Below are 10,937 nucleotides of genomic sequence, written 5' to 3' on the forward strand. Positions count from 1 at the left end.
GCGGATGGTTGTGAGCCACCATGTGGTTGCTGGGATTTGAACTCCTGACCTTCGGAAGAGCAGTTGGGTGCTCTTACCCACTGAGCCATCTCACCAGCCCCCCTGATTTACCAATTCTTAAAGTGATAACCAAACAGTATAGGATTGCCAGTTGTCAGGATTCAAACCAATGCAGCTCCAAGCAACTGTGGTTTAAATATTGCCAGAGCTGAAGAAGATAACTAATCAATTTTTTAAAGGGTATGTGGTAATTCTAAGAATGTCAAAACCTCACTCAGCAAGCACAAAGCTCCTGATGTGTAATTACACGCTTCCCTTCCCTTGACTTCTCTTGCTAACTGCAGTCATGCTTCTGAGAAACTGTGCTCATGTCTGTGTTGGGCAAGTGTGGAAACAGGCGTAGAGACCTGGACTTAGTCAGATCATGTTGTATGTGTCACTGCCAATTCATCAACTTTAATGTGGCTCACAAGGAAACCCGGACGACAGCCCTCTTCTTGTGTCCACCAAAGATAGACAGCATTTTCCAGGTTCCTGTAAGGAAGGGTGAATAGCTTTCCAGCCAGCATCTGATGATAAAGCAAGAGAATCCAGAAAGGGCCAGCGGGGACTACGCCCTCCCTCCATCCTGCTCACCAGAGCCCGACAGCAACTCCCTGCACTTACTGTGACTCCCCCACCTGGTCTTCTGCGAAGGGTCCCTTTTCCTCTCAAGGAGTCTTGTAAGTATACCTCTCAACATTTCTGTCTGTCTTCGCCTGTAACTCCGTGTAAGTGTCTGACTCATGCGTCTCACTAGTCTCTTTAGGATAAAGATTGTGTGTATGTGGGGTTTGTTGTTGTTTTTCGAGATAGGGTTTCCCTGTGTAACAGGACTGGCTGTCCTGGAAATTGCTCTGTAGACCAGGCTGGCCTTGAACTCACAGGGATCTGCCTGCCTTTTCCTCCCGAGTGCGGGATTTAAAGGCAGGTGCCACCAATGCCAAGCTGTATGTGGGGGTTCTAAATTTTGTTTTTATTTATTTATTTTAAAGATTTTATTTGGGGCTGAAGAGATGGCTCAGAGGTTAAGAGCAGTGACTGCTCTTCCAGAGGTCCTGAGTTCAATTCCCAGCAACCACATGGTGGCTCACAACCATCTGTAATGAGATCTGATGCCCTCCCTCTTCTGGTGTGTTTGAATGTTGAGTACTTACATATAATAAATAAATAAATAAATAAATAAATAAATAGATAAATAGATAAATAGATAAATAGATAAATAGATAAATAGATAAATAGATAAATAGATAAATAGATAAATAGATAAATAGATAAATAAATAAATATTTAAAAAAAGATTTTATTTATTTTTTATATATATCATGAGTATCATGTAGTTGTCTTCAGACACCAGACGGCGTCAGATCCCATCACAGATGGTTGTGAGCCACCACGTGGTTGCTGGGAATTGAACTCAGGAACTCTGGAAGAGCAGTCAGTGCTCTTAACCGCTGAGCTATCTCTCCAGCCCCTTGTTTTTATTTTTAAATCATGTATATCTGTGTGTCGGTATGTGCATGTGAATACAGTGGCCCTCTCTGTCTTGGATTTAGGAGCCTCTACTCAGCTGTCCATAGAATCCTTGATAGAATTCTCTTCCTAAAGTTGTCATCCTTTAGGCCTCCCCAAAATTCACAGGGTATGCAATGAATGAACAACCTGGAAGAGCCCAACTGCCCATTACAAATATGGCTTCGATTGCTTCACTTCCTGCATCACGTGACCGGCTTAGTCATCATGTGACTCTGTCCGCCCCTTTAAGCCATTAAGCAGGAATGAACTTGTCGTGCTAGTCGGTTCCAATAGATATGATATCTTTCTGTGTTTTATTTGGTAGGTCTTCTATCCCTCCAAGGCACTGAAACTTCCACAGTCTTCTCATTCACGGATCCTGAGTAGCTCCAGCTTCCAAGATCTTCTGGAAAGGTAAGCGGGCAGGGTTACAATTTGCCTTGTCAATCTTGCTTCTGGAATTCTGTCTATCTAGATTATGGAATTCGGTGAGTTCAATTTTTTTTTTTTTTAAATTCAGGGCATCATGGCTCTTTGAGGGCACAGATGGAGGGAGGGCTGAAGGTTGAAATCGATGGGGGTAAAGAGTGAAGAGAGTCTTCTTTGCAGTGGGCAGCAAACTCCCTAGCAGAGTGAATGAATGCAGGCCGCCTCCAGGGCCTACGGGCACTGTCTAATCACTAATAAAGGTGGGAGCCTATGCTGTGAGCATCCACAGGCAGCTAAACTCTGGCCAGGAGGGTGGTTGCAGGGTAGAGAGAGTCTTACACTATAACCTTTCCTCCACATTTTCTTCTCAGAAGTGTGCTGGTGTCATGGCTGCCAGGCTCATCGGATTCTTCCTATTTCAGGCGGTATCTTGGGCATATGGTGAGTCTAGGATGGAGATGGAGGCAGGAAGGTGTCCGCTGCCCGCAAAGTCCTCTGGTAGCCTTACATTATGGTGCTGACATTTCAGTAGGGACTCTGTAACTCTTTTAGAGTGCCTGAGACATCTTTGGGCTGGGAGTATGGTGGAAGGATTTTTTTTTTTTTTAAATTGTTGTTCTGTCTCCGTACCTAACATGCCCACTCCCTCATAAACCCGCTTTGATGCTTGCCTCTGCTTGTGCCCTGCCTCCTAGGTGCCCAACCCTGCATCCCCAAAAGCTTTGGCTACAGCTCAGTGGTCTGTGTCTGTAATGCATCGTACTGTGACTCTCTTGACCCTGTGACCTTACCGGCTCCGGGTACCTTCAGCCGTTACGAGAGCACTCGACGTGGACGTCGGATGGAGCTGAGTGTCGGGGCCATCCAGGCCAACCGCACTGGCAGAGGTAGCCACTTTATCTGTCCCTCTAAGCCTGGACCCAAAGTCACACCAGTGATCAGCATGCCCTCTTCTGGACTCTGACTTTTCCTCTTCTTTTCCCAGGGCTACTCCTCACTTTGCAGCCAGAAAAGAAGTTCCAGAAAGTGAAAGGATTTGGAGGCGCCATGACAGATGCCACTGCACTCAACATCCTTGCTTTGTCCCCACCTACTCAGAAGCTGCTACTGAGATCCTACTTCTCTACCGAAGGTGAGGAGGGCAGAGCAAGGTGGTACACTGTAACTTATGCCCTTTTTCATACTCTGGCTTTATTTTATTTTTTTAATTTTTATTATATTTCATTATCTCTTGTATGTGCTGTGCATGACTGAGGGGGAGGTCAGAAGACAATTTTTGGGTGTCTACTCTCCACCATGGGACTCATGGGCTAGTGCCGGGGGTCTACCCACTGAGCTGTCTTGCCAGGCTTTTTGCTCTTGCTTCCATACTTTTCCCGGACATTTGCCTCCCTTCCTTTTCTTCTCCCCTCTCCTCTCTAACGCACTTGGAGTAGACCTCATGTATTCCAGACAATTCCAGTCAGTGTAGCCTCGTCTCCTGAGTGCTGGAGTTACAGGTGTGCGTTAGCAAGCCCAGTTCACACAGTATTGGAGCTCAAACTTAGGGCGCCACACATCCTTGGCAGGCATTCTGCCACCTGAACTACATCCCCAGCCTGCCTCTCAGTTCTTACTCTTTCCCTTTGTCCCATCCCTACCTTGCTTTACCAGGCTTGCCTCGAAACTCTTTCTGACTTAGTTTCTAAGTGCTGGAATTACAAGCATTATGCTACCAAGTGTACCAGGCCAATGGTTCCTGACTCAGTGCCACTGAAATACGATCACCTTTTTCAATACTCTGCTGAGTACTTAGGAAATACATGTGCAGAAGGGGCTTCGGTTTCACTTAGGTTCTGGTCTCCACAAGCCCACACCTAGACCCTGGCCTATCGAGGACTAATAACTGATTAAAGCCAATTTTCATACTCACCTTGTTTTATTTTATTTTATCTTATTTTGATTTGTTTTTTGTTTTGTTTTGTTTTGTTTTTCGAGACAGGGTTTCTCTGTGTAGCCCTGGCTGTCCTGGCACCCACTTTGTAGACCAGGCCGGCCTCGAACTCAGAAATCCGCCCGCCTCTGCCTCCCGAGTGCTGGGATTAAAGGTGTGTGCCACCACAGCTGGCTCTTATCTTATTTTGAGACAGGGTCTTGCCTTGTAGCCCTGGCTGGCCTGCTCACATTGATCTGGCTGCCTCACCCTCAGGAGGAATGGGATCACAGGCATGGTACACTTGGCTCCATACTCTCCTATTGATTCAGATCTCCCTATCTTGGCCATCAATTCCTGCAGGAATTGAATATAACATCATCCGGGTACCCATGGCCAGTTGTGACTTCTCCATCCGTGTCTATACCTATGCTGACACCCCTAACGACTTCCAGTTATCCAACTTCAGCCTCCCAGAAGAAGACACCAAGCTCAAGGTGGGCATTCTAGTTGCCTCAGCCCTATTGGATTGCCGTCTTGGGGCTGGGAAGGTCCAGGTTAGAGCTGTCTGTAGAGCAACATGGAACATTCTGCAGCCTATTTGACTTGGGGGTAGGAGGGTGAGGGCTGATGGTTGGACCTGATGCACTGGTAGAACTAGTATGTGTTCCAGCTCTGGGTGTCTCTCCCTTCACTGTTTGTCTCCAGATACCCCTGATTCACCAAGCCCTGAAGATGTCCTCACGCCCCATTTCACTCTTTGCCAGTCCCTGGACATCACCCACTTGGCTCAAGACCAATGGAAGAGTGAATGGGAAGGGGTCGCTCAAGGGTCAGCCAGGGGATATCTTTCACCAGACCTGGGCCAATTACTTTGTCAAGTAAGGGATCATCGGGGCCCAGGGATCTGGACACCGTAGTCTACATCGTATCCCTTGACCTGCTCCACTTTCAACATTCTGTGCCTTTCAGTTTGTTAGTTTTACCTATTGCCCGTGTCTTGGTCCACTTTCTTGCCCTGATCACTCAGGCCCTTTCTCTCTTGCCAGGTTTCTGGATGCTTACACTAAGTACGGCCTAAGATTCTGGGCAGTGACAGTGGAGAATGAACCTACGGCAGGGCTCTTCACGGGGTACCCCTTCCAGTGCCTGGGCTTCACTCCTGAACACCAGAGAGACTTCATTTCCCGTGACCTAGGGCCAGCCCTTGCCAACAGTTCCCATGATGTGAAGCTACTCATGCTAGATGACCAGCGCCTGCTGCTACCCCGCTGGGCAGAGGTGGTAAGCGCTAGAACTTCCCAGGGGTGTTCCAATGGACTCCAGATCTACCATCCAAAATGACTGGCTCCAATTTTAGAGTACGTTCCCTGGTGCCAGGGTTGAGATAGGGTCATGTTATATAAACTAGGCTGGCCTTGAAGTTGTAGTCATGCTTTGACTCGTAAGTGCTGGGATTGTAGGCATCTACCACTCCTGACTTCTACTAATTAATTGATTGATTGATTTTTGAGACAACAGGATCTCACCAGATAGCTCTGGTTGATCTGAAATTATATAGACCAAGCTGGCCTTCAACTCCTTAGAGATCTACTTGCCCCTTGTCTCCCAAGTGTTGCAATTGATGTCATATACCGCCATACCTGACCTCTCAACTCCTTTTTTATGTGCAGGGAGGTGTATATGTGGGCCTTATCTGACAATTCATCAAGAGCAGCTGAGCTCGGTATACTTTTTTCTTTGTTTTGGTTTTTGACACTGAGTCCCTCGATGATTAGGCTAGGTTTGCTAGTCACTGAGCCCCAGGGAGCCACCTGTCCCTACCTGCCCAGTGCTGGGACAGTGCATAGGTGTGGGTGCTGGGGGACTCAGGTCCTCAGCTGCATGGCAAGAACTTTACCAGCTCCAGCTTGTGACTCCTGGAACACCCTAGGCTGGGTCTGGCTGCCTGGGGCTCTGCCCACTCTGGACTTTCCAGGGCCCTGTGAATCACTGCTGTCAGTGTAAGGCCATCTGGTTGCTGGGTCCTACCACTCATTCCTCAGGACATGTAGTTCCTCTCTCACAGCTCTGTGCAGGGCTTGTGGTCAGTGATTCCCTTCCCTATTGCTCCTTTCCTCTCTCCATGCAGGTGCTCTCTGATCCAGAGGCAGCTAAGTATGTTCATGGCATTGCTGTTCACTGGTATATGGATTTCCTGGCTCCAGCCAAAGCTACTTTAGGAGAGACACACCGCTTGTTCCCCAACACAATGCTCTTTGCTTCAGAGGCCTGCGTGGGCTCCAAGTTCTGGGAACAGAGTGTTCGGTTGGGCTCCTGGGATCGAGGGATGCAGTACAGTCACAGCATCATTACAGTGAGCCGCCTGTCTCCCTTTCCCAAAGCACACCATCTGAGATCCCTTTCCTAATCTCACAAAGGCAAATGGGCCTTCCCCCTCAGCTGGCTTGCCAGCCTTCTCTTTGGGGCAACTGTGGGATGCCATGGTTATCCTCTCTTTCACAGATGTGTATGCCCATCAGTCTTTTTCTTCATGTTTGGTCCCTGGCAGGCATATCTACCTCAGCTTTCTCAGCTCCTGAGATGCCTCCATCTTCACAGTCCTCACATCCTCAGATGCTGAGACAGAGTGTCCCTTCAGAGGAACAAACCACTCCTAGTCCTTCTGTAATCCTTGGCTGTCTTTTCTAGGGATAGATAGCCATCTTTATCTTTTTACCCTGGCCTCTACTCTAGAACCTCCTTTACCATGTAACTGGATGGACGGATTGGAACCTTGCCCTGAATCCTGAAGGAGGGCCCAACTGGGTCCGCAACTTTGTTGATAGCCCCATTATTGTCGACATCCCCAAAGACACATTTTACAAACAGCCCATGTTCTACCATCTTGGCCACTTCAGGTGAGTAGAGAGAGCGGGCACCCCATTCCACAGGAGGCCTATCATCTGTCTGTATCAGGCTTACATCATTCTGTCCCATGAGGGAGCAGGAAGGTTTCTAGGGTGGCAACCCTGGAAGGGGCACACTCCTCCTCTGTTGCACCATGTAGGCGGGAAGTGACAAGGTGGCATCAGAGCCACAGATAATCCCCAGATGACTGATGCTAGAGTCCTGCCACAGGACAGGACCAAGGCCCAGTGGCACAGCTGAGGCTCAGCCTAAGAGTCTGGCTGTGCTGCCCAGGGAAGCCTGGGGTCCTGATGATTTCTATCTTCACGTTCAGCAAGTTCATTCCTGAGGGATCCCAGAGAGTGGCATTGGTGGCCAGTGAGAGCACTGACTTGGAAACAGTAGCACTGTTACGCCCTGATGGCTCTGCAGTTGTGGTCGTGTTAAACCGGTAAGCTGGGTGCAAGGGCAGGTCTGGGCCTGGCCGTGTGAGGTGGCTGGCACCAGCAGGTTGAGTCTTGACTTTTCTTCTCTCCAGATCTTCGGAGGATGTCCCTCTTACCATCAGTGATCCTGACCTGGGCTTCCTGGAGACCGTCTCACCTGGCTACTCCATTCACACTTACCTGTGGCGTCGCCAGTGATGGAACTGACACCTGAGCAGGCACCTGGGCTTAGCATGGACATTAAAGGGAGAGTTCGCTCCTGGGCTATCTGTGACTAAAGGAGGCACGGCAGGGCCTGGGGGACCTTACAGTGACACGGGGCAGGGCCAAGGGTTTGGATGTCTCATTTTCTTTTCTAGTATGTGCTGTGTATGGGAGGGAAGCCCTAGAGTCCCTCCAGCTTCCCATGGTTGTAAAGTGTGTGCTGTGCACTGGTTGCCTGTGGAAGCTGTGCCTACGTCCAGGGTGAGTTCACCATTTAAGAAGCACAAGATGGGGATGCCTAGGCAAGTTGGGGATGCCTAGGCAAGCTGGACCTGTGTGGAGGAGCAAGATAGTCAGTCTAAGGGTGAAGCAGCTTAAAACCCGAGGGTCAGAGGGCAGACCTGCACCTCTGCATCCTCAATGTAGCATCTAAGAATGGCAGCAGCCACAGAAAGAAGGGATTCTTTGATCCCAGTTAGTGTAAACAGGTTTATTCTGAGGACAGCGCCCCATTTTTTGGCTGCTCCAACCATGGGGAGACGAGGGACAGCTGGAATGCACGAGTAGAAAAATCAGTCCTGGGAACAGGAACGCCATCAGTCCTCTTCATCCTCCTCAGCCAGGCCCAAGGCCCGGGTGCCTGGGGCCCGAGCAGGGCTTGTCCGCTGGATAGAAACAATGCCACTGAGCAGGGCATAGCCCACCATGGCTGCCAGCCCTGCCAGCACAGAGAGAATCTGGGTCCGGCGCCGGTATGGCTCCTCCTCTGTCTCAGGGGCTGCTGGTGTCTGGCGTGGAAGTGGCACCTCATCTAGGAGGGGAGGAAGGGAGGTGAGCAGAGAGCCAGACCCCCGTGGACCCCAGCCTGTTCTGTTCTCTCCCACCACTCCTCACCTCCATCCCGGGGAAAGTAGAGGTTGAGGATGTGGGTGCAGTAGGTGCAGAGGTTGTGTAGCCCCCGAAGGTGGGCCTGCAGCTTCCCACTGGGCAGCTTGGCCTGCAGCAGCAGGGCCAAATGGCTAAAAACAAAGGCGTCCAGGGAGGCAGGGCTAGAGAGAGAGAGAGAGAGAGAAGGGCGGGATGGAAGTGGACAACTGCAGAGAGGACAACATGGAGCAAGAGGAAAAAGTCTGCTTCAGAGGTGTAGGCTCTGGGCAGCAGGGGTCATCCAGGGAAGAGCAGGACACCTAGCTCTACATTTGGTAAGGGGAGTTCCCCAGGTGGCGCCAGCCTGGCCCTGAATGGAGCTCTATCCCACGGCAGTATAATGGACACATTGAGTGGCGCCCAGCCCAGCAGTCTCCTCCTGTGCCTGGCTCCTCTCCCATCCCACCCTCCTGTACCACCAAGGAGGTTCTAGCCACACACACAGCGCCCCGTCACCAGAGCCAGTGTCTGTCCTAAGAACCCCTTGTTCACACCTCTGCCCAGGCTTTGACACCTGAACCCCTATCTTCTTCCAACATCCATTTATTCCCCCTTGGAGTCAGACTCACGCATCCCCAAAGAAGAACTTCTGAGAGCCCAGACGCTGAGAGAGAAGGGTTAGGCACTCCCGAGCCTCTTGGTATAGCTGGAGGAAGGGACACGAAGCATGTGGTTGTGGGAGCTGTGACACTTCCCACTGTAGATTCTCATTCCTAGCCCCAAGTTACCTCTTTTTCTAGTTCCTCCTCGTTTTCTGACTTGTGCTCGCCACACAGCAGCTGCAGCCGCTCCATGTACTGGCGCTGCATGCGGCCGGGCAGGAAGAAGTTGAGGGGAAAGGGCATAGCCTCTGCATACCACTTTCGGGTCACTTCCACATAGTTCTTGGCGTCTATCCAAAAAGTATGGATCTGGATTGGGTAGACAGAGAGGAAGAGAAAGCCTGAGCCTGTGTACCTGCCTGTCACGGGGTGGGCTTCTAAGTCTCACGGCTCTGTGGCTCTGCTCCCTTGTGTGCGGGCTGTGACGGCTAGGTCTGGGCGTACTCACTAGCACAGGCAGTAGTTTCTCCTCCAGCAGAGACATGAAGGCTAGGGTATCTGCTCCTTGGCGAGCTGACAGATCGTAGTCGGCATTATACTTCTGTGGAAGAAATGTTCATGGGGTGAATACTGAAGGATTGCAGGGACACTTTTTTTTTTTTTTTCCAGTAGGGAAGGAACAGTAACCCCACACTAGCCTCAAGCATAGTAGAGGTAGAAGAAGGAGTCTTTCCTGCTGAGGTCTCCTTGCCTCAGCCCAGCGAGTAGCCTGTTGCTGTTGGCAGAAAGCCTGGGCTTTGGAGCCCACTGGCTGTCAAGGTCCTGTACCCACTGCGGGGAGGGAAGAAGGCCTGGCCGCAAAGTGGGAGCAGCTCCCGGACTTTCCACGGAAAGCTGGCGGGGTGCCCGCCGACAGCAGCTCTCTAACAGTAACTTCCTGATCTAGACACCACACCACAGAGCTAGCAACGAGGCACTCGGCTGCAGGCTGGGCCTCAGAAGTCAGGGGGCACCATCCTTACCTTTCTTGAACCCAGTCAATTTACATCCAGCTACCCCAACCCCAGCTTGTCCCCCACAGCAAGCTCTTGGCTATGTCTTGCACTTCACTCCAAACCCTTGTGCACCACTACTGTATCTTCATCCCACCGGTATTTCCGTCTTGTCTTAGTGTGGCCCACCTTTCCAGGCTTCAGGCTGTTCCTTAGTACCCCCTCCACAGACTAAGAAAGCTTTGAACCTGCAGAGCCTCTTGAAGATGACTCTTAAATTTCCCTGAATCTCAGTTTCTCCTTTATGGAAGGAGACAGTAATGTTTTTCTCTCGATGTGGCTGGGTTTGGAAATAATTTAGGAAAAAACCCTTTGGAAACTGAAAAGGCTGTGTTTATATGCAAGTAACACGGGTCCTGCCAGGAACGCTGGCTTGTATCTGGATCCGGTTTCTCCAGGCCGCTAAGCTTCCATTACTTCCCCAGCTCCCTGGAAAGTAGAAATGAGAAAGGGGATTCTATTTCTGACTCTGTGTTCCCTCTTGAAACAACGCTGTGAATGCCAGGCCTCTGAGAGCATCCTGCCTAAGCACCCTAGTTTACAAGTAAGGAAGTGTAGTTGGTGAGCTGCCTTAGCAGGTAACTGTCCTTGCTGTCAGGCTCAGTGATGAGAGCTCCATTGCAGGAGGCCACATAGCAGAAGGAAAGGACTTAAGTCTACCAAGTTGTCCAAGGACCTCCCCAAGTATGCCACGGCATGTGCTCACACACACCCCCCAAAGGAAGAGAAATAAATGCTTACAAAACAAATAGTTTATTACTTTGAGAAGTTAAATCACCTATCCAACATCATAGTCAATGACAGAATAACAAAGCCAAGGCCTCTACTCTCTTGTAATTCTTAATCATCCAAACCTGGCACGAAGCTTTGTCCATCCTGAGTCCTGTATCTAGCATAACTTAGCACTTGAGAAGAGAAATAGTCCTTAGAAATCTTTGTGTTTCTCTCTCTCTCTCTCTCTCTCTCTCTCTCTCTCTCTCTC

General features: G+C 50.1%; 2 protein-coding genes across 3 annotated transcripts in view; one reads left to right on the top strand and one right to left on the bottom strand.

The window, feature by feature from the left end:
* Positions 1–1,800: 1,800 nt before the first annotated feature.
* Positions 1,801–7,666, top strand: Gba (glucosylceramidase beta). 2 transcript variants are annotated; one of them, XM_029475315.1, is made up of 12 exons: positions 1,801–1,968; positions 2,164–2,243; positions 2,355–2,424; positions 2,679–2,870; positions 2,969–3,115; positions 4,259–4,392; positions 4,604–4,776; positions 4,945–5,179; positions 6,027–6,251; positions 6,632–6,795; positions 7,119–7,235; positions 7,323–7,666. In XM_029475315.1, exons 3-12 carry the CDS (start codon positions 2,370–2,372, stop codon positions 7,426–7,428), a joined length of 1,548 nt encoding a protein of 515 aa, XP_029331175.1. In that variant the 5' UTR covers positions 1,801–1,968; positions 2,164–2,243; positions 2,355–2,369; the 3' UTR covers positions 7,429–7,666. The 2 variants fall into 2 exon arrangements, with proteins under 2 accessions (XP_029331175.1, XP_021013365.1); XM_021157706.2 differs by lacking the exon at positions 2,164–2,243.
* Positions 7,667–7,903: 237 nt separating this feature from the next.
* Mtx1 (metaxin 1) overlaps positions 7,904–10,937 on the bottom strand; it is a 5,351-nt gene continuing 2,317 nt past the window's right edge. The window contains exons 4-8 of the mRNA XM_021157707.2: positions 9,412–9,504; positions 9,090–9,272; positions 8,931–9,007; positions 8,329–8,483; positions 7,904–8,245 (exon numbers count right to left, since the gene is read on the bottom strand). Of these exons, the coding sequence (XP_021013366.1) occupies positions 8,031–8,245; positions 8,329–8,483; positions 8,931–9,007; positions 9,090–9,272; positions 9,412–9,504 (723 nt within the window). The 3' untranslated portion in view covers positions 7,904–8,030. The remainder of the gene's footprint in view (positions 8,246–8,328; positions 8,484–8,930; positions 9,008–9,089; positions 9,273–9,411; positions 9,505–10,937) is intronic.

The sequence above is a fragment of the Mus caroli genome, chromosome 3, assembly GCF_900094665.2.
Source record: "Mus caroli chromosome 3, CAROLI_EIJ_v1.1, whole genome shotgun sequence".
Lineage (NCBI taxonomy): Eukaryota > Metazoa > Chordata > Mammalia > Rodentia > Muridae > Mus > Mus caroli.

Bases quoted from the DNA above. Each gene is read 5' to 3' on its own strand.
- Gba (XM_029475315.1), top strand. From the start codon at position 2,370: ATGGCTGCCAGGCTCATCGGATTCTTCCTATTTCAGGCGGTATCTTGG. The intron at 5,180-6,026 runs GTAAGCGCTAGA...CTCTCCATGCAG, and splicing joins TACCCCGCTGGGCAGAGGTG to GTGCTCTCTGATCCAGAGGC. The intron at 6,252-6,631 runs GTGAGCCGCCTG...CCTCTACTCTAG, and splicing joins ACAGTCACAGCATCATTACA to AACCTCCTTTACCATGTAAC.